Below are 21464 nucleotides of genomic sequence, written 5' to 3'. Positions count from 1 at the left end.
AAGTTCTCTTTCCTGGTTTGTGTCTGGTGGTGCCAGGATAGGTTTCAAGTCCATTGACCCTGAAATGGAGAAATTGTTTTGTTGATAATAATAATAATAATAATAATAATAATAATAATAATAATAATAATAATAATAATAATAATTAGAGGGTTCTGCCCCCTGCTTGCTTCGCTCGCCAACCCCTGTAGCTGAACCACTCGAGGGGCTTTGGGGCGCCCCTCTGTTTGAAAAAGAGATTGTTTTTAAAGAGTTGGTATATAGAAGAGTATGTGGGGTGCAGGAGGAAGACGGTTTGATCCTTGGTTATTATAGACAGAAAAACAGTTACTTGAGTATTTCACTAAAACTGTCTATTTTAAATACCAATGAATATTAAAAGGTAGTAAAAAGTAAATGTAGAAGAAAAAAAGTAAAATGTAGTAAAACATAATAAAAAGTAAATAAAACATGGAATTACATTAATGACTTGTCTAAAACAATATTAATTACTTTATCCCCTAACTTACATTCTATAAAGGTTGCTTTTTTGCTTTTCTGTTTGTATATTGTTTGGGACATTTTTCTCTTTTTCATTTATTGGATGGTTCTCTTTGTTCTTGATTCTTTTTGCAATGTTCATTATCAGCTCTTGTCACTCTTTTTGTATTGTGATCTAAAATTCGACGTTCTTGAATAGATAATTTGCTTGTCTGCCTTGCCATTATAACTGACTGCATTGAAGGGTGAGTTAACAAAAGAGAGAGGATGTGTGCAGAAGGAGTAATGATTGGACGAGTGGCGTTTAGGGGACTGGTCAAGGCTGAATAACGCAGACATGACAGAAACCTCTTTTCAATATAATAGAGAGATAATAATAATAAAATCTGAAACAGAGGGCTTTATTATTGCTGCCCAAGACCAGGCCATCAAGACCAACAACGTCTGGAGCAAAATCTTCAAAGATGGCGCAGACTCAGTGTGCAGGATATGTGGTCAATTCCAGGAAACCATTGACCAAATTGTGGCAGGATGCCCTGAACTGGCCTGAACCCTCATAGACACAATAAGGACAACCACATACCTACACTGGAACATCTAAAAAGAATTCAACATCAACACAAAAGAAAGATGGTATGAGCATGAGCCCCAAACAGTAACAGAAAAGATAACATCACAATCCTGTGAGACATCCCATACAGACAGATCATGAGAAAAAAGGCCAACAGACCAGACATCGTCATTAAGAGCAAAAAAGAAAAAACGCTGCCTATTCATTGATATGTCCATCCCGGCTGAAAAAAATACCTCAGTAAAAGTAACCGAAAAACTATCAAAATATAAAGACTTTGAAATCGAGATTGAGTGAATGTAGGGAATGAAAGGCACAACAATACCAGTAGTGATAGGAGCTAGGGCTGTCTTAACAGCATTATAGGTCCCCGGGCAAAGCAGTGCACTGGGGCCCCTACCTACACAACTGCTCAGCAAGTAACAACATATATAGATTAGCATGGAACCCCTATGCTCGTGGGGCACCCGATCAACTGCCCAGTGTGCCCATGCTTTAAGATGGCCCTAATAGTAGCCTCCGGATTTATGAAGAAAAGATTAGAGAAATGTACCCAACAGACCTTGGGTAACATCAAAATACAAGAATTACAGAAGATCACACTATTTGAAACATGTCAAATCCTAAGAAAGGCCCTATTCATGAAATAGACTTCTACCTCATTCTAACCCTAGGCCCAAGAAGTGGACCTGGTTATTATGTTGTATTATGGCATGAACTCAAATGGACTAATAATTATAATAATAATAATTGACATATACAAAAGTAATAAAGTGCCTTTGACAGCACTACTGGATATGAAGACGAATTATTGACTTAGGTACAAGTTCAATGCTGGCATGTCTCTCTATACTTACAGCCATGTTGGCATCTAAGCACTGTCACTCCTGCTCTCTAAAACTTACCTGTACCTGGAGATTAAGCCAGGTGGACTCATATTAAAACAACCCCTCTTTCTCTTTCGGCTTGTTATTTTTTTCTTCCTTCAGCTCTTATTTCCTGTCACTCCTCTTGCTTGTCGACTCCTGCTTTCACTGCCTTTGCTCACCTCCTCGCCTGGTGGGAGTGACTTCTCTCACCAGTTTCATTTTTCACAATTATCTTTAGAATTTGACCTCACTGTTTAGATTTTTTTATTGTTGTAGGTTGACAAGCCAAATTAATACCTCAATGTTTATATAGCATGAAGGCTGTAATGTATCAATGGCTACAGGCGCTTCATAATAAAGTGATTACCACTGCTGTTTCACAATTGCAAAGTAAACTTCAACTTTTTTCACACACACACACACACACACACACACACACACATATATATATATATATATATATATATATATATGTATGTATATATTGTGGCACGTGGCTGGGGGTGGTACCCAGCCGGGACGCCCAAGAGGACCGGAGGAGGGCTTACGCCAACTCCCAGACCACATAGTGGCTAGGGGGACCACGGGTACAGAGCTTTGAAGCTCAACCCTTTAGGGGCCCATGGTTACCACCAGGGGGCGCCCCAATGCCTAGGGAGCCCTGGACCTCAGCACTTCCACCACACCCGGAAATGCTGGAGGGAAGAGGATCGGGGACACCTGGAGTGTTTCCGGGTTCGCAGCCGGCACTTCCGCCACACTGGGGAGTGCTGGCGGAAGATTGTCGGGAGGCACCTGGAGCACATCCGGGTGACTGTAAAAGGGACCGCCTCCCTCCATTAAGGGGCTTGAGTCGGGTGGAAGAGGACGGAGCTTGGGAAGAGAGCACTTTAGCTACTTTTTGTATGAAAATGTGCTATATAAATAAATGTTGTTGTTGTTGTTGAGAGGAGTGGAGGCAGTCAGAGACAAAGAGGAGGCATTGGATAAAGAGGCCTGGACTTTGGAGAAGTTTTGGGGGTTTGTGTGCACAATTGTAAATAGTGTCTGTAAATAAACGTGTGGTGGTGTTTTTAAACATGTCTACCTGGGGCTCGTTCCACAATATACTGTATATATATAGTAATAAGAAACAAAAACAAAGATAAAGAGTTGGGGCACAGAATGTAGTCAAAGAAAAAGGCTTTTGCAAAAAATACATATTTACAGATGGGAGTCCCCAAACAGACTGGGGAAAGATGGTGGAAGGGGTTGGGTCAGGCACCTGACAAACCAGAAGTGACATCATGTGTCATTGATCCGTGATTCTCCATGTCGGCAGAGGGAAGGAGAAGTGTTAAGGGGCATATATCTGCTCTGTATTTTTTGTTTTTGTCTGACTTTGATGCAGGGGATTTTTAGATAATAAGTGCTCTGAATGAGTGAGTGCGGGTGTGCCTTATACAGTCGACCCTTGATATACGACCGGCTTGACATGCGAACAACTTGATTTACGACCAAAATTTTTATTTTGATTTACGACCAACATCTTGCGTTACGACCTGAATGCGGTCACGTGTATCCTTGCGCGATTGTAAACAAACAGAAACATTCCTATTAATGCGGCACTCATTCAATAAAATGTCAGGTTTGTAAACTCTCTTGGGACCTCCCCCAACTAGAAGACATGCCAAAGTCCAAACTCCGTATGGAAGACTGTTTATCTGTTGCTGGGGCAAAAGCCGGCTTAAAGCTGTGCTGAGTCTCTCAGCCAAAGCAAACAGAAAAGATATCGATGGGTGATATGCATGTGATATCCCTGCCCGGCAATGGACAAGCAAGCTTCCACAGTCGCGGCAATCGAGCTTCAGGACGCACTTCAGCATGTTGTTCCCATTGAGTGGGGAGTGGGGGGGTCTCAGAAGAGTTCAGAAACAGTTCCTTGTATCATCGCAAGGAAATGCTGAGAAAAATTCTCGTCAGAATAACTTGTAGGCAGGAGGAGATTAAAATTAACGCAAAAGAAGCTATAGAAATGATTGCAAATGCCTGAGCGCAAGTTAAAGAAAGCCTTTAAAAAACCTTCAGTTTCATTATCATCCTCCTCCCTTCCTGCAGCCCAAAGATGTCAAATTAAATGGTGAGTACAGTATGAAATTGTTGTTTCTGGTAGGCTAGGCACTTTTTATTACTTTTTGGTTAGTACATTAGAAAAATTATTGGTGTTATGGTAAATTATGCACATTACACAACCCTTTTTTTATTATGAAAAGATTAAGTGTTGCAGTGGGAGGTTCGGAACGCATTATGGGTATTTCCATTATTTCTTATGGGAAAAATAGTCTTGACTTACAACCAACTTGAGTTACAACCAGCCCTCGCGAACGAATTGAGTTCGTAAGTCAAGGGTCCACTGTATTTTGCTGGCACCCAATCCAAGAATAGTTCCCATCTTGTACCTGATACTGCCAGGACACTGTAATGAATTTAATGGGTTTAGAAAATTAATGGAGTGGATGTATTGAACTAGTTAAGCAGCAATATTTTGCACACTATACTTATGTTTTAAAATTTAATACAAAGAAAAATAAAGCAAAAAAAAAAAAAAAAAAAAAAAAAAAAAATATATATATATATATATATATATATATATATATATATATATATATATATATATGGGTCCACATTTTCATTATAGACCTAGCAGCAGTGTTTTCCTCAGTGGATGGTATATGTGTCTACATTATGAAATGTGTTACACACCATTGATCATCTGAAATGTCTGGATCTGGTGATTGCTGTAGTATAAATACATTTATTGTTGCTTTTCCTCAGCAGGAAAGAGGTGAGACTGTCAGCCCTCCAGTGTTACTGCCATCACCCCGTGTCCCCACACATCCTTTAATCCAGGTCTACTGCAACCCTCAGGAGGAGCTCTGCAAACTGCCAGGTCGTCTCAGTAAGTTGCTACTTGGAAATTTTTCTATTAAAAAAATGTAAGCATAATTATGGACACTACCAAGGGAAAATATTGCATTTTGCTACTATCATTCATTTTTCAAATTATTTTTACAGTATAAGTGTGACAGATCTCCCAAGGCATATTTCACTACCAGGATACAATACAATTGTTTGTTTATGTTCTCCCTATCCATTCTATTAGGCTCACTGTTTTGTACAGTCCAGCTTCTCAAAGCAGTTAATCAGGTGACTGCAGCTCTGTATATAAAACATTCAAACATGGCCAAGAAATGTATTTGTTGTTCTAGTAAAAACTACAACAGCTAACATAAATGAATCAAGTGGCGTTGACCATTGTTTGATTGTTGGTGACAAGCATGGAGGTTTAAGTGTCTCAGAAACACCAGCCTTGTAGGATTTTCACACACTACAATCTGTAGAATTTACACAGAATGGTACGATAAAGCAAAAAAAAAAATGACGAGAATGTCAGTTCTGCTTGTAAACACACCTTTTTATTGAGAGGGATTAGCCTTAAGCTAACAGAAAGCCCACAAATGCTCAAACAACAGTGGTTTACAACAGTGGTGTGCAAAAGGGTAACTTTGAATATACTATACATTGGTCTTTGAAGTGGTGGGGCTATAGTGGCAAGAGCACAGCAAATATGCCATCACCAAAAGGGAATGACAGAAGAATGTTACCTGGTGTGATTAATCTTGATTTCTCCTCCAAAATGCAGATGACATGGTCAAATTTAGTGCAAACAGCATTTGTCTGTGAGTCGATCCTGCCTTGAGTCAAATGTACAGGGTGTTGGTGATAGTGAAATGGTGTGAGGAATGTTTTCTTGGCTTTCACAGAGTCTCTTTTTACCATATGTGTTATCCATCCATCCATCCATTATCCAACCCGCTGAATCCGAACACAGGGTCACGGGGGTCTGCTGGAGCCAATCCCAGCCAACACAGGGCATAAGGCAGGAACCAATCCCGGGCAGGGTGCCAACCCACCGCAGGACACACACAAACACACCCACACATCAAGCACACACTAAGGCCAATTTAGAATCGTCAATCCACCTAACCTGCATGTCTTTGGACAGTGGGAGGAAACCGGAGCACCCGGAGGAAACCCACACAGACACGGGGAGAACATCATATGTGTTATCTTAATATCAATTGAATACCACAATATATCTTAAGAATTGCTGCAGACCAAATGCATCCTATTACGTCCACAGTGTACCCTATTTCAAATAATACTTAAGGCACCATAATGCTCCATGTCACAATGCATGCATTCTTTCTATTTGGTTCCACAAACATGACAGTGATTCCAATTAAGTCCAGTGGCCTGTACAATCCTCAGATTTCAGGCTTGTAAAAACCTCTGGGATAAAGCAGAATAGAAGCTTTACAGCCAGGAAAAATCTTAAGGAAATGCTAAGGTGACAGAGTCAGTATGGACCGAGATGTCTAAGAAGTCATTCCAGAACATTCTGGCTGTTCTGGAGCTAAAATGGATGGTGATCCTTAATTACCCAGTACTAGACAGACAGGCCTAAAAAAGTGGCCAACATTCTGACTTCTCATTCCATACTTGGTTATTGGCATCGTGAAGTTTGTTCATTCTCCACCGTGTTTGTGTGAGTTTTCTCCAGGTTCTCCGATTTTCCTCCCAAATGCCAAGAACATTATGTTGTATATTTATATGTATTTTTGTGTTTTGTTGTTTCTGTTCATTTTTAATCATTATTTTTCTTCTTTTTATGTTCTTTTTGTTGATTATGTTCATTATTGGTTAATTGATTATGCACTGTCCTTTTAAGATGGAATGTGTTCCCTGTGCTTTGAGTGTATATTAAGTACTTATGTATATTTTTGTGTTTTACTGAATCATTATTTTTCATTATTGGGCCGAAAAATGACAATGAACACATGCAAACTTAAAGAGACAGTACATAATTAGCCAATGATAAACAAAAGCAAAAGAAATAACATAAAAAGAAAAATAATGATTCATAATGAACAAAAACAATGAAAAAACACATAAGTACTCAACATATTAGTGATGAGATCTTCTGTGTGCGTTTGTTAGCTGGCCCCCTCCAGATCAGGTTCCTGTCTTGAGCTGTCATCCTCCTCCTTTTCCTCTTTCTTCTTCTTCTGTAGCTATTCCCATGTTTATATGGGGTAGCTATTTCATTTGCCAAGACTTCTCCAATAGAAGCGTCAGCATAATTTTTATGTCCAGACGCCTTTTATATCCATGCCTTGCACCAGCTTCATACTGGAGACTGGATTATAGGCCCCAGCCCTCTGCTTGACCATAAACTGAAATAAGCAGGGTTTGAAACTTGTATATTATTTACGACATAACTCTGTACTTTGCCTTTGGCTGAAGTCTAGTACTGTGAGTTGGTAAATAAAATAGAAGTCCTACCTGAGTATGAGTGTAGATGTGTATATAAATGAGTCCAGGTATAGTTTGGTACCCTGTGTTGGTTCTTGTATCAGTTTTTACGCCAATAGGCTCTTAACCCTCTGTAAACCATTGTTCATTTTGCAGCTATGGGCATGTCGACCTTAGCAACCCCTGAAGTGGAGTAAGTTGTTTTCATAATTGGTGAATGAATGGTTTCTTTGGGTCCTCACTTTGTCAATTTACTCTATAATAGGTTATCTTATTTCTCAGGCGTGTCTTTTTAATTCAAGCTTTAAATACATAGAAAATACACAGACCTCAACCACTGATGCTCACCAAAGCACGCCTTACATGATCTGTGCCCCCTTAATTAGGACTCTTCTAAGGGAATTCTCTCAACCCAGGAATTACCTGATCATCAAGACAGGTGGAAATGAACCAATTCTATTAAATGTAAGGGGTGTGTTCTGTATGTGAAATGTACTGTATATATTCTATATTGAATACCCTCCTAAGGAACTGTTCATATGCATTATTTACTGTTGTATCACAAAAGTTCACAGAAATACTGAGGGTCACTCAGTAGGCCAGTGACATAAACAGAAATGTCAGCCTTCTGATTTGGAATTCATTTTCTTAGCCTCTCTGCCACACTCGAGTGTTTATTGATGTACTGCTATACCTTAACTTTGTGTGTATTCATATGGGTTTTTGGTAAAGAACTCCCATCTGATGTATATTTTATTTTTATTATTTTGATGAAGAAGGACTCCTTACCTAAAGTATGTATTCATTTGCTTTTGTGTTTCAGGGATTAACCCATCACTTTGGGGCAAGGATGATGTAAGTCACTGGCTGCGTTGGGCAGAGAAGGAATATTCACTGAGGAGGACCGATCAGGCAAAGTTTGAAATGAATGGCAAGGCTCTATGCCTGCTCACAAAAGAAGACTTCCGACTCCGCTGCCCCAGCTCAGGTAATGACAGCCATTGTTTACAAGCAGGTTCAGACCATTGGAACAATTTTGAATGGAAGAGACTATCAGTCTCTTTCATCTAATTTCTCAAAATGCAATTGACAATGAATGGTCACGTCAGATTATATGACTTTTTCAGTGATTTTCTTTTGTAGCTTTCATTAACACAGTCTTCACAAGTCAGAGGCAGTCCATGGTGTGCTCCTGAGAAGGCTGACCCGTAATATGACACACCAAGCGACTAAGTCCCACTAGTTGACTAGTAGAGTTGGGCCTGTGTACATGTGAGCTAACCACCAATGAATGCTCGTTTCAGAAGTACAATGCACGTAATGCACCGACAAGAAATATGAACACAGTGGTCTGGACCTCACAAACAAAAGAGAAGCTCTTCTACCGAAAACAACAATATTTATTTCTAAAGGACATTTTCATGCACAGGATGTAGCTCAAAGTACTTTACAAGATGTCAAAAAATAGTTACAAACAGAGAAAAGCAAATGATAATTGGATAAGAATAATAATGAATAAATAGCACACAAGGAAATTATACACACTTACATAAGATATATAATTAATAGAGAAGAAGATTCTTTATGTTTAGAACTGGTTTTTAACACTTTACAGATGTGTCTGATGATAAAGTGAAATGGCTGGGAAGACAAAAAAAAAAAAAACTCCAGTAAAGCTGGAGTAAAAAAAACAAAATTTGCAAGGGTTCCAAGGCCAAAAGACTGGTCAGTCCCCACTGGGCATGCTAACTGACATGAATGTTTTTAAGTCGTTCCTTATTTGTTATTTTTTAATGCTTTTTCATAGAGGAATCAATGCATTGGGTCTCGTGTGAGGTTTGGGAATCCACTTTCAGCAACAGCACAGTATGACCGTAAAAGAAAACAGAGAAAAGTTGAGGTTAATAATAATTGCAAATTAACTGAAGAATATGATACTTTAATGCATATCTAATTTTTTTAAGAACAGAACTAAAAAGAAATTACAAAAAAGCAAAATTAAAAAGTGTTTTTTCGGGGTTTTTTAAAATGAGTTTTGAATCCCTACTTTTCTAAACCTACTTACTTACAGTATCATTGATTCCAATTAGTTTTATTGTACTGTTACTGTGCTGTCACCTTTACAAATATGTTTAATTCAAATATTCTCTTGAATTCTGAGTATAAACTATTTTATTCATTTTGTCTTCATTTACTTTATTTATTTTCATTGAATGTTATTGTTTTCTGCCATATATACATTCTTTTGCATATATTACCTTTGTAAAACAATTGTTTATTTCTATGACTAGATTATATTCTGATATATTATTATTATTATTCACTAGGGGGCTTTGCCCCTTGCTCACTTCGCTTGCCCACCCCCTCCCATTCCACCCCTCGGGCACGCTACCGCTCGCGTTGTCAAGGTGGTGGGGGCAGTGGCGTAGCTCGAGTTCGCGCCACTCAGAGCGGGGCAGGGCTTCAATTTGCCGCCTTCCAACGTATCTGAATATGTTAACCTATTTAAATAGAAAATTAAAATGACGTATAGAGAAAAATTAAGAAACATTTTGCATAGATTTATTTATATAGAGAGAAATAGCAATATTTTTTTCACATATAATTATTTATAAACATCAACTAGACAAGAATATAGTACAGACGCACTGATAAGCCGTGTTCTGATTATTAGTTTAATATAATTATGCTGCGAAAACCAGAACTGGTGTGGTGTACAAGTGATAGGTGGGAATGAGCAAGAATGCATTCGGATTGTTAACGAAACGAAATTATACATTGTGAATTAGTTGTTTATCTTCCTAGAAATTATTATCGGTGTAATGAATTTATGAATTTCCCCTTGGGATTAATAGAGTATCTATCTATCTATCTATCTATCTATCTATCTATCTATCTATCTATCTATCTATCTATCTATCTATCTATCTATCTATCTATCTATCTATCTATCTATCTATCTATCTATCTATCTATCTATCTATCTATCTATCTATCGAATGTTTCTGTTTATTTTTGTTATTGCCTAATAAATTTCAACTGCCGTGTCTGATGCCGTCACAGAAGGACCGTCTGAAAATGATTTTTGAAGCATTTGTGGATGAAAATCAGAGAATTCATTCATGAGTGATATTTTTCCGAACCTTCCTGCTTACACGTGAAGTGTTCTGAGCCTTTTGGCCAATAATGCCACCACCAAAAATGTGCCGCCCGGGGCAGACTGCCCCCTCCGCCTGCCCGTAGCTACACCACTGGCTTCGGGGGGGCTGAACACATGCTGAGAGGATGCGGTTTGATCAGCTGCTGTCTTTCTGCTGCCTTGCTGCGTGTTCTGCTTGTCGCGCTGTGCTTTGATCATTTAAAAGCCTGTACAGCAGCTGTCCTTTTGTCTCACTGCCTTGTCTTGCGTGACGTTAAAGTGTCTTCCAAGAAGATTATGTATCGTCTCCTTCCAAGCCCTCCAAGATTTTTTTTTTATTAATAGAGAGATTACTCTGCTGCTTACACTTATCATCTCAATTAATTAACCTACTATAAGCAGCCTCTGTTTTATTGTGACTGCTTGGATTTGGTTTTTTTTAAATGTTCCACTTCGTTATCCTGGTTTATCAGTGGCATATTCCAGGATGCATAACAGCAAAAAGCCACCTCATCACTTCCATTATGCTTAGCTCTTGGAATTATAAGGAAACCACCATTAGAATATCTAAGGTTATGACTTCGAATATAGGGGGATGGGCACTCCAAAATGTATGACAGAGCAAAATTAAAGGTTTATATTCCCTTAGTAGTATTTTAAAGTCAATTCTAAATGAAATAGGTAATCAGTGTAACAACAGTAAAACTGGTGAGATGTTCTCATATTATGATTCTTGCTGCTGCATTTTAAACAAACTGCAACGAAATTAATGTATTTCTTAGGTAGTTCAGTTAGGAGTGCATTACAGTAATCTAGCTGACTAAAAACAAAAGTGTGATTTAATTTCACAGAATCTTACACTGTTGTAAGAGGACTAACTCTTGTAATGTTCCTTAAATGGTAATTTGGTTAATATCCAATTATAAGTTTAGATCAGAGTTCATATTTACACCTAAATTCTTTACTTCCGCCTTCATTTTTAATGCTAAGGAATCAGGTTTACTTCTAATACTCTCAATGTTTCCATTTACTGTATTTCTGTTAGTATCACAAAGAATGGGAAAAGAGAAAAAAATGAGCCAAGATTGCACCTGAACTCACCATACCTGTTAACCCTTCGTACAGCACAGACTCTGTAAAGCAGCATGCAGTCGGGTCCATAAGTATTTGGACAGTGACACAATTTTCATAATTTTGGCTCTGTATGCTACCACAATGGATTTGAAATAAAGTAATCAATGTGTAATTGAAGTGTAGAATGGCAGTCTTATTTTAAGGCATGTATGAGCCATTTAGAAAAGACAGGCATTTTTTCTACATGGACCCCCCATTTCTGCGGTGGGTTGGCACCCTGCCCTGGATTGGTTCCTGCCTTGTGCCCTGTGTTGGCTGGGATTGGCTCCAGCAGACCCCCGTGACCCTGTGTTCGGATTCAGCGGGTTGGAAAATGGATGGATGGATGGATGGATGGACCCCCCATTTTTAGGGACTCAAAAGTATTTGGACAAACTAACATAATCATATATATAATTATAATTTTTAATATTTGGTGGAAAATCCTTTGTAGTTAATGACTGCCTGAAGTCTGAACTCATGGCCATCTTCAACTGCTAGGTTTCTATCCTACTGTTGCTTTGCCAGGCCATTTCTGTAGCTGTCTTTAGGTGTTGCTTGTTCATTGGACTTTCTGCCATCATCAATTTTATCTTCAGCAAGTGAACTGCATGTCTAGTTGGGTTGAGGTCAGTTGATTGGCTCTGCCATTGAAGAATATTCCACTACTTTGCATTGAAAAGCACTTGGTGTACAGTATGATTTGGTTCATTGTCCATCTGTACTGTGAATTTGTCTGAATCTGAGAGGACAGTATTGCAGTATAGTCCTGGACACTTCAGAATTCATGCTGCTACTTCTGCCAGCAGTCATATTACAGTTGTCTACAAAAAAATATTTTTTGTTTGCTACTGGGAACTTCAGAGCAGCTCTTTATTACGTTTTTACACTGATTTCATATATGAAATCAGAATTAAGCTAGCACGTCAGGTTTCTGAAATACACATCATTGACATTTTGACACTTTTGAATATCAATATAATACTGTATATCAACATGATATCTGGAGTTTGGACTCTGTCCCACCAAAATTGTTTTGATGTGTTTATTCTGAAAACAAACCAGAAGACGATACCAGAGACACTTTAAAGCATATTTATGTCAATTTACCTCAAAATAAAAGTGAGGTCAGTGTGCCCAAAAATGTTGGAGGCACTCGCTTTTGCGCTTGTACTGCACATCCGTCTCTCTTTGCAAGAACCAACAGTAGTCACCCATCATGCTTGGAGTAAATTTTCCCGATATCAGTTTTCCATCACCTTTATATTTTGATGAAATCTTTCCCCATGCTCATCTCTGACATCGCTTAGATTTGTTGGTAAACAGTCTAGATGAGAACATAAAAAATGCATCTTTAGTGACATTCTGGCTCCCGTAAGCTAATATACTTTCAGCATATTCTGCACGAGCTCAGTATACTTCTCTGCTGTGTGACTGTCAAGAAAATTCTGGACAACCTGCATGAATGAAGGTGTTGATTCAGTTGGCTTCAGTTTCTTTTTGAACTCATCATCAAGCATCAGTTCACAGATTCCTGGGTCAAGAAAAACACCTTCCTTAATTTTGGCTTCACTTTTCTCAAGACCAAACTCATTTCTTAAATGCTGAAACGCATCGCCTTTACCGTCCAGTCACCCTAGTTGTCCAAGACCTGGTATATCATAGCTAAAAAATGGGACATGCTGGATGAAAACGGTCAGCAAGTGAAATTTGTTAAAGTACAGATGAAAGAATCCCAGTAGCAAAATGCTTGTTGACCAGTGTTATCAACAAACATCAGTAAATGGCTTCTATTGGCAGCCACGCATGCCCATGCCATAACATGGCCTCCACCATGTTTCACAGACGATGTGGTATTCATCGGATCATGAGCTGTTCCTTCTTTTATCCATACTCTTCTGTTTCAAACATTTTGGTAAATATTGATTTTAAAATATTTCGTCCGAAGAACATTGGTCCAGAACTGGACTGGCTTTTAAAAAATGTTTTCTGGTAAAGTCTAACCTGCCCTTCCCATGCTTGAGTTTTACCAGTGGTTTGCACGTTGTGGTAAACCGACTGTCTTTAAGTTAATTAAGTCTACTTTTGATTGTAGACTTTGGGACTGCTGCCTTCCAGAGAGTGTTCTTGGTTTACCTAAATGTTGTGAAGGGGTTCTTCTTCACCAAGGAAAGAATTCCGCCATCATCCAGCACAGTTGTCTCCTGTGGTTTTCCAGACTTTCTGGTGTCGCTGAGATCACCAGTGTGTTCTTTCTGTTAAATAAGAATGTACCAAATGGTTGATTTGACCACTCCTGGTGTTTCTGCTATCTCTCTAAAGGGACTGTTTTGTTTTCTCAGCCTAATGATGGCCTGTTTTTACTTGCATGTTCACCTCTTTGCACCTCATATTGAGAGTTCACAGTGACAGATTTCAAATGCAAATTCCACACTTGGAATTAATTCTAGACTTTTTACCTGCTTATTATTTAATGAAATAATGTAGGAACTGCTGACACCTAGCTATGGAACAGCTAGTGAGTCAAATGTCCAAATACTTTTGAGACCCTGGAAATAGGGGGCCTATGCAGAAAAATGACTGTCATTCCTAAATGACTCGTATGATATTTTTGGTAAATCCCTTAAATTAAAGCTGAAAGTGCACATCTCAATCGCTTAATGATTGCTTTATTTCAAATCCATTGTGGTGGTGTACAGAGCCAAAATTATGGAAATTGTGTCACTGCCTAAATACTTATGGACCATGATTGTATTATTGGCTGTCACAAAAAAGGGTAAGCACAACTATACTGGAAGGTCTAGCACAGTCATGTACATTGACATGGTTCAGTGACGAGATCTGCAACTACATTTGGCAAGTTTGGCATACCCAATGTCTTGAAGTTGTGTAATGTGACATCGGCTTAACCAAACAACCTCTTACCAACCTACAAACTATGGACTATGAGTCTGGCAATAAAGATGAGCCTTGGTCCTTCAGTAATGATTACTGTAAATTGATTCTTTACTTTTATCCTATTGGGTATTCTTTATTCACAAAGAGGACAATGTGCTTTTCAGGTCCCATATTTTTTGTAAAATTAACATGCCCACCAGGAATGCACCCTGGATCGACAAATAACAGAAGGCCTCAGCGTGCAATATATCCATGGCTTCCATTTTCAGAACATTAGAACATTACAAAAATTTAGACAAGAACAGGTCATTCAGCCCAACAAAGCCCACCTGTCCTATCAACTCAAATCCCCCAAAGTAACCTCAAGTTGAGTTTTGAAGGTCCCAAAAGTCCCACTGTCTACCACACTACTTGATCACTTATTCCATGTGTTTATAGTTTGCAATGTGAAGAAAAACTTCCCAGTGTTAGTGGGAAATTTAAACTGAGTGTGTTCCTGTGTTCTTGATGAACTCATTGTAAAGTAATAGTCTCGAGCCACTGGGCTACTATCATTTATCAAAGTGCCAGTTTGAATGAAATGAAAATGCACTGTAATTTCCACTATAACCTTGTTTAAATTGCATTTTAGGTTTACTAGGCATACACATGCCATTAAGCAAACCCTAGGACCTTGGATATATTACACTCTCAAGACCTCCTAATCTAATCAAGGGTCAAGTGGAAGCCTGCAACCTGCTGTGACAGCTCCAGTTTCAGAGTGCAAATCAAACCTTGATGAAACACAAGGCATTTATAAAGCCCTCACTCACTCATATTGGACCAACTTAGGGCTCGTTTATACTTCACGCTCAGAACGCGTACGCGCACGCATCGTGGCTGCCACGCGTTCCCAGCGTTCATTTGATGCGTCCCCTGAGCAGGTCCTCAGTAATTAACGCAACGCGTGCGTGAGTTGCAGTACCAGCAAATAGTCGGAGGGCGCAGTGTGCTAAAAGTTGGAATGTGACGTCAGAGTCTCTGTTTACTATCTACATGTGACAGAAAGCCACTTTGCGGATTCTATGAGATTGATGTGTGCGCTTCGATGTTTGATGAATGGTTCAATGTGATGAAGCAAAATGCCGACATACAGATGCATTCGTGGTGATTTTATGTTCAAGCGTCGCATATTCCCGATCGTAATGACACGATACATTTTAAAAGTCTCGCATACCGTCTTCTGTGCCGTCTTTTTTTTTCTAGGGCTTGCTCCGGACCTTACAGCAATAGATCGCCACACAGAACACATTCCATGTATGATATTCCAACTCTCTGCACATCTTGATATCACTTTCATGATGAAATGCAATAAAGTATGTATGTTACATTTTACAGATAAATCGTTAATTTTGTTTAAATAATGAACACTCTTAATAATTACACACATGGGGGTGACACAGTGGCGGAGCAATAGCACTGCTGCCTCGCAGGGAGTCACGTCGCTGATATTCCCTGCCTGGAGTTTACATGTTTTCCTGCTGGGTTTCCACAGTGTGCTCCTGTTTCCTTCCAAAGATTTGCAGATTTGGTGACACTGAAATAACGCCAGCGTGTATGTGTGTGCTTGTATTCACCTTGTGATAAGCTGATGCCTCGTCCAGGGATTGTTTCTGCCTCGTGCCCAGTGCTAGCTGGAATGGACACATTCCTGGATTGATGGATTTACTCATTAAACATCCTTTTCAGAGATACTGTGGTAAGGTGTCATCGGAATTTAATGGGTGTTCCAGACAATTCACAACACAGCGAAGCCGAACCTGTTCTCACCATCATAATATCTCACACGCCACCTGGTGGATTCCTACAGATTTACGTAAAGTACGTGCGCAAGTATAAATAGTAAAATGCTTGCGTAGCAGGAGCGTCCCTTGGAGCATGTGTCGCGTCGCGTGAAGTATAAACCCGGCCTTACCTGTGCATGCACATGTTTGGGATCTGGGATAAAAATTAGACTATCTTTGGGAATCCCATAACACACACATCCATGCATAAACATGGAGAACATGGAAGCTCCTCTCAAACAGTGACCACACACAGCATTTAAATCCAGGAGGTAGAAATGCTAGCCGCCATGCCACCGGCTTTTTGTATGCCATTATGATCGGATCAGTAATTAGTGCTTCTTTCTCCCAGCTCCAGAGATGTTTGTACAGAACTTGGCTTGTGTGTGAGTTTCCCATGTCCCCTCCAAGTTGTCTTTAACATCCAAAACATTTGCCTCACTTTCGCTAATTGCTAAAACTGAAATGTTCCAATATGAATGAGAGAGACTGTGCCTTACAATTGAATGGTATCCCATACAGGGATCACTTTCCATTTACCCATTGACCCTTTTATAAATGTTGTAGGTCTGGAAATTAGGTAGGTGGATGTATGGCTACATGAGTGTACTGGCTTATTACTTTTATGTCAATGAGTAGTGACAGTAGAGGTTTCTATTACATTAAGAAGGCATTTTGCATTAAGGGATGGCTGCTTCCTCAACTTTGTCTCAAGGTTCAATGCCTGGTCAAGAATTTTCATGGCATTTCTTTAGATGCCTTGGTCTCCTCCAACATCCAAAAGATGTGCACGAGTGGACCTACAATGGAGTAATGTTCCGCCCAGGCCAAAATCAAAAAATGGCTCAGAAAAAGGATAGAAGATTTTGTGGTATCTTCAATCTCATTAATACTTCAGGCATAATATTTATAATTCAACACTGTATGATATCTTTACACTGTATGATATGTTTACTATTGCATGATCAGCTGAAGTTTTATTGTAATTTTTTGAAAGCTAATTTTGAATTTACTTTAGACATGCTGTAAGAAAACAGCTTCCCCGAAAACCTGTAATACTAGTTTAGCTGCCAGGTTTTTTCTTTCTCTAATGAATTCTCTTTTTAAGAAAATTTGTGAGGTACTGCAGCTTGCAGTGTAGCAGAGTGAATGTGACAAGCTTACTTTTATATATACACGAATCACTAACTTATGGCACACGGCCTGTCAATTTCAACAATTTTGATGACAACAGGTCATTCAGTCCAACAAAGTTCCGCAATCTTAGAGGCCTAATTTTTATAAAATAACATCAAGGTGAGTTTTGAAGGTCCCTGAAGTACAGTACTCATTGGTAATTTTTTTCTCGTGGTTATGGTTATCTGTGGGAAGAAAAACTTTGCAATGTTGGCGCAAAATCTGCTCATAACAAGTTTTCATTTGTTAGATTAGATTTGATTAGATAAACTTTATTTATCAAAAGAAGAAATTTAGATGCATACAGCAGCAGATACATTAAAACAAAGATACAGATTCACAGGACAATAATGTAATCAATCAATAAATAAATGTAATTTGTGTAGAAATTGCAAAAGGAACATAAAATGTATTAGTATTTAGTTTGGGATAACGATAGGAAGCATTGAATTGCCTGATAGCAACAGGCAGAAAAGACTCCCAGAGGTGCTTCTTAGCCCACTGTGGTGAGCCTGTGCCTAAAAGTGCTCCAAGACAGCGCCCCCTTGAGGGGATTTTTTTATGATGGCATCCAGTTTTGCCATCAGTCTCTTTTCCACAATAGCTTCCAGAGTGTCCAGGGCTTGCTCTGTGATGGAACAGGCTTTCCTGATAAGTTTGTACAGGCATTGTCTTTCTTTTGAGTTCAGGTTTCTTCCCCAGGAGACCACAGCTTAGAACAACACACAGGCATTGTGAGGATTTCAAACTCTAGTTGCTTCCCCAGGAGGCCACAACATAGAACAATATACTGACTTCTACAGACTGATAGAACATTTCCAGCTGCTTGCTGCATACGTACATTAAAAGACCAGAGTCTCCTCAGGATGTCCAGTCTGCTCTGTCCCTTCTTGTACAGCTCCACTGTCACATCAGTAATGTAAGACAGCTGTGTAATAAAAATCTGCATTAGATTTTATATGTACATCCAATTCATTCGTATCACAGCACAAGCTGTCGATTGAGAGTGAAATCAAGCTTCAAGGGATACAGGTGCAAAGGTGTATTTGTGACAGCCAGACAGCCAGACTTCCATGGTGTGGCAGAAGTTCTGCAGTCCATGGCTCCAGAACCATGGTCCCCAACAGGGTTGAGCTTCCAAGCTCTGTGGCCCCCATGCAATCCAGGGTGGCTGCCCTCTTGCATACTGGGGAAGATACTGCCCCTCTCCTGGTCCTTACCTTCTCCAGGTGTCTTGGTGGGGTGAGGTCCCGGTCGTTTATTACGACAGACAGACAGACAGACAGACAGACAGACAGACAGACAGACAGACAGACAGACAGACAGACAGACAGATAGATAGATAGATAGATAGATAGATAGATAGATAGATAGATGTAATTTATTGATCTCCTAGTAAATTCACTTGCTTCAGCAAAAACTAAAACATACAGTAATCACAGATTGTAAAATGAAGTAACAATACACAATGTACGTACGGAGTGTACCTAATTTAGCAAATGCACTTTTTAAAATGTTTTCTACTGATTCACAAATCTAGTAATTAAGTACAGTAACTGGATTCCCTATTGCCTTATACTGCCCTGCCATACACACTACGTCCTGTGTCCTCTGTCTCCTTATTACTCTAAAGTGTGGAACTCTGCATCAGCACACATTTAGCTTTATGGCTCCCACACCTTCAATCCTTGGGCAGAATATGAAACTCTGTCACAGGTCCTTTCCCAGTCACACTTTAAAACTCACTCTTTGTCTCTTTATGTTTAAATAGTGATTCCTACAACATCATTATGTATTTGACTCTACCACACTCAATCTGATTTCTATCGTGTTGTCCATCTGCTCTCTTAACTCCCCATGGTGTCACTTTCTGTTTACTTATGTAGACTCTCCCAGGTTTGTTTCCTTGTAATTTATCCTGCACTGAATTATCTTGTATTTTTTCTTGTACTTATATTTGCTTTGTGTGACTCCTCTTACAGGTGTTTTATTTGCAAAGCACTGAATAAAATAAATATTGATAAATTAATAACTATTATTAATATATTATATGTTGCTACATGGGGCAGCATGGTGGCACAGTGGTAGCGCTGGATCCTCCCTGTGTGGAGTTTGCATGTTCTCCCCGTGTCTGCGTGGGTTTCCTCCGGGTTCTCTGGTTTCCTCCCACAGTCCAAAGACATGCAGGTTAAATGGATTGGTGATTCTAAATTGTCCCTAGTGTGTGCTTGGTGTGTGTGTGTGTCCTGCGGTGGGCTGGTGCTCTGCCCGGGGTTCGTTCCTGCCTTGCACCCTGTGCTGGCTGGGATTGGCTCCAGCAGACCTCCGTGACCCTGTAGTTAGGATATAGCGGGTTGGATAATGGATGGATGTTGCTACACATCCTAAAAACTGTTTTTACTGAACAGCAAAAACTCCACACACATAACTTAGTAGCTGTGTTAAGCTTCATTTTAAAAAGTTGGCAGTTCAGTTAGAATTCAAGCTTTTATTGTTATTTTTTATTTTTAAAAAGTGGATTTTATTTATGGCGGCACGGTGGCGCAGTGGGTAGCGCTGTTGCCTCGCAGTTGAGAGACCTGGGGACCTGGGTTCGCTTCCCGGGTCCTCCCTGCGTGGAGTTTGCATGTTCTCCCCGTGTCTGCGTGGGTTTCCTCCGGGTGCTCCGGTTTCCTCCCACAGTCCAAAGACATGCAGGTTAGGTGGATTGGCGATTCTAAATTGGCCCTAGTGTGTGCTTGGTGTGTGGGTGTGTTTGTGTGTGTCCTGTGGTGGGTTGGCACCCTGCCCGGGATTGCTTCCTGTGTTGGCTGGGATTGGCTCCAGCAGACCCCCGTGACCCTGTGTTCGGATTCAGCGGGTTGGAAAATGGATGGATGGATGGATTTTATTTATACTTTTCTGGGGTAAGAGACATTTCGATACGGATAGTATTCAATAGGACTACTGTATGCCTGATGCAGTGCCATATCTTCGTATGCTACATCTAACGCTAATTTAGGTTTAGGTTTTTATTCTAACCCTTTTCTTAATTAGTGACCAGTTTTTGCTACTAATGAACTAATTTGTCTAAATTTTAATTGAGTTGCTATTTTAGACTAAGACCCCTTAATTGCTTCTATTTTTCCTTAATTAGCAGCCAAACAATCATGAGATACAAAACGAGCCAACGCTTGACGCAACAACGTGTGTCCGTCATACATTATTGGAAAATAAAGAAAGGTGAAGGTCTCAGTATTGTTGATCTGATCAGGTCCACAAAACATTTTCATGGTTTTCTAAAAAGAAGAAAAGTGACAGTTTTGGAAATGTCTGCTGTGGCAGAAGGAGAGCACCAACAAGCCATGGAATGAAATAATGGATTTAATTAATACTTTAAGGAAAAAAAATGAAGCAATTCAGAGGACTGAATCTTAAAGAATAAGTCATTTAAAATGAAGGGTAAAGAAGTTAATTAGCAGCAAAAGCTGGTCACTAATTAAGAAATGGGTTGGAATGAACATAGTTTCAACCATTCCTGGGCATGGCGGTAGTCCATTGCAAGGCACACTCACTGGTTACCAGACATGCGATCACTAGGATTCAGAAGGTAAACTTGGAGTACCTGGAGAAAACCCAGATATATACAGTATGAAAACAAAATATAAACCCCAAATAGACAGTGTCCAGACTTGAACCAAGGCCACCGGAGATGTGAGACACTAGTATTAACCACAATGCCACCATGATGCACAGGATTACATCACCATGGGCCCTGATTGTACTACAAGAATTAAAACTTGTAAACTGAAAGTAGTATATACGTTTGTAATTTATAAGTGACATTTAATGAGCTCTATACTAAGACTTGGTCAAATTTCTCCATTTCAAAGTTATAAGAAGTAACACTGGATGTGAGGTTGGTGCCAAAAGCAGAGCCATTTTCATGAATGCTTACACTTTACATTTTATAACAATGCCTAATCCGTACCATGCATGTGGATTATTATAGGACATTAAATCACATTTCATGTTACTATGCCATCCTTTATTTGGTATCC

The 21464-nt window shown here is 39.5% G+C and overlaps 1 protein-coding gene across 3 annotated transcripts in view; it reads left to right on the top strand.

Moving 5' to 3' along the window:
- Positions 1-21464, top strand: part of etv7 (ETS variant transcription factor 7) — a 126996-nt gene that overhangs the window by 47161 nt on the left and 58371 nt on the right. For 2 of the 3 annotated variants that reach the window (XM_028796508.2, XM_028796505.2), the window contains exons 2-3: positions 4735-4858; positions 8099-8263. In XM_028796508.2, the coding sequence (XP_028652341.1) occupies positions 4735-4858; positions 8099-8263 (289 nt within the window). The remainder of the gene's footprint in view (positions 1-4734; positions 4859-8098; positions 8264-21464) is intronic. The other variant, XM_028796506.2, reaches the window with a different exon arrangement.

The sequence above is a fragment of the Erpetoichthys calabaricus genome, chromosome 3 (assembly GCF_900747795.2).
Source record: "Erpetoichthys calabaricus chromosome 3, fErpCal1.3, whole genome shotgun sequence".
NCBI classification, from domain to species: domain Eukaryota; kingdom Metazoa; phylum Chordata; class Cladistia; order Polypteriformes; family Polypteridae; genus Erpetoichthys; species Erpetoichthys calabaricus.
This window is presented reverse-complemented; position numbering and strand designations above follow the sequence as displayed.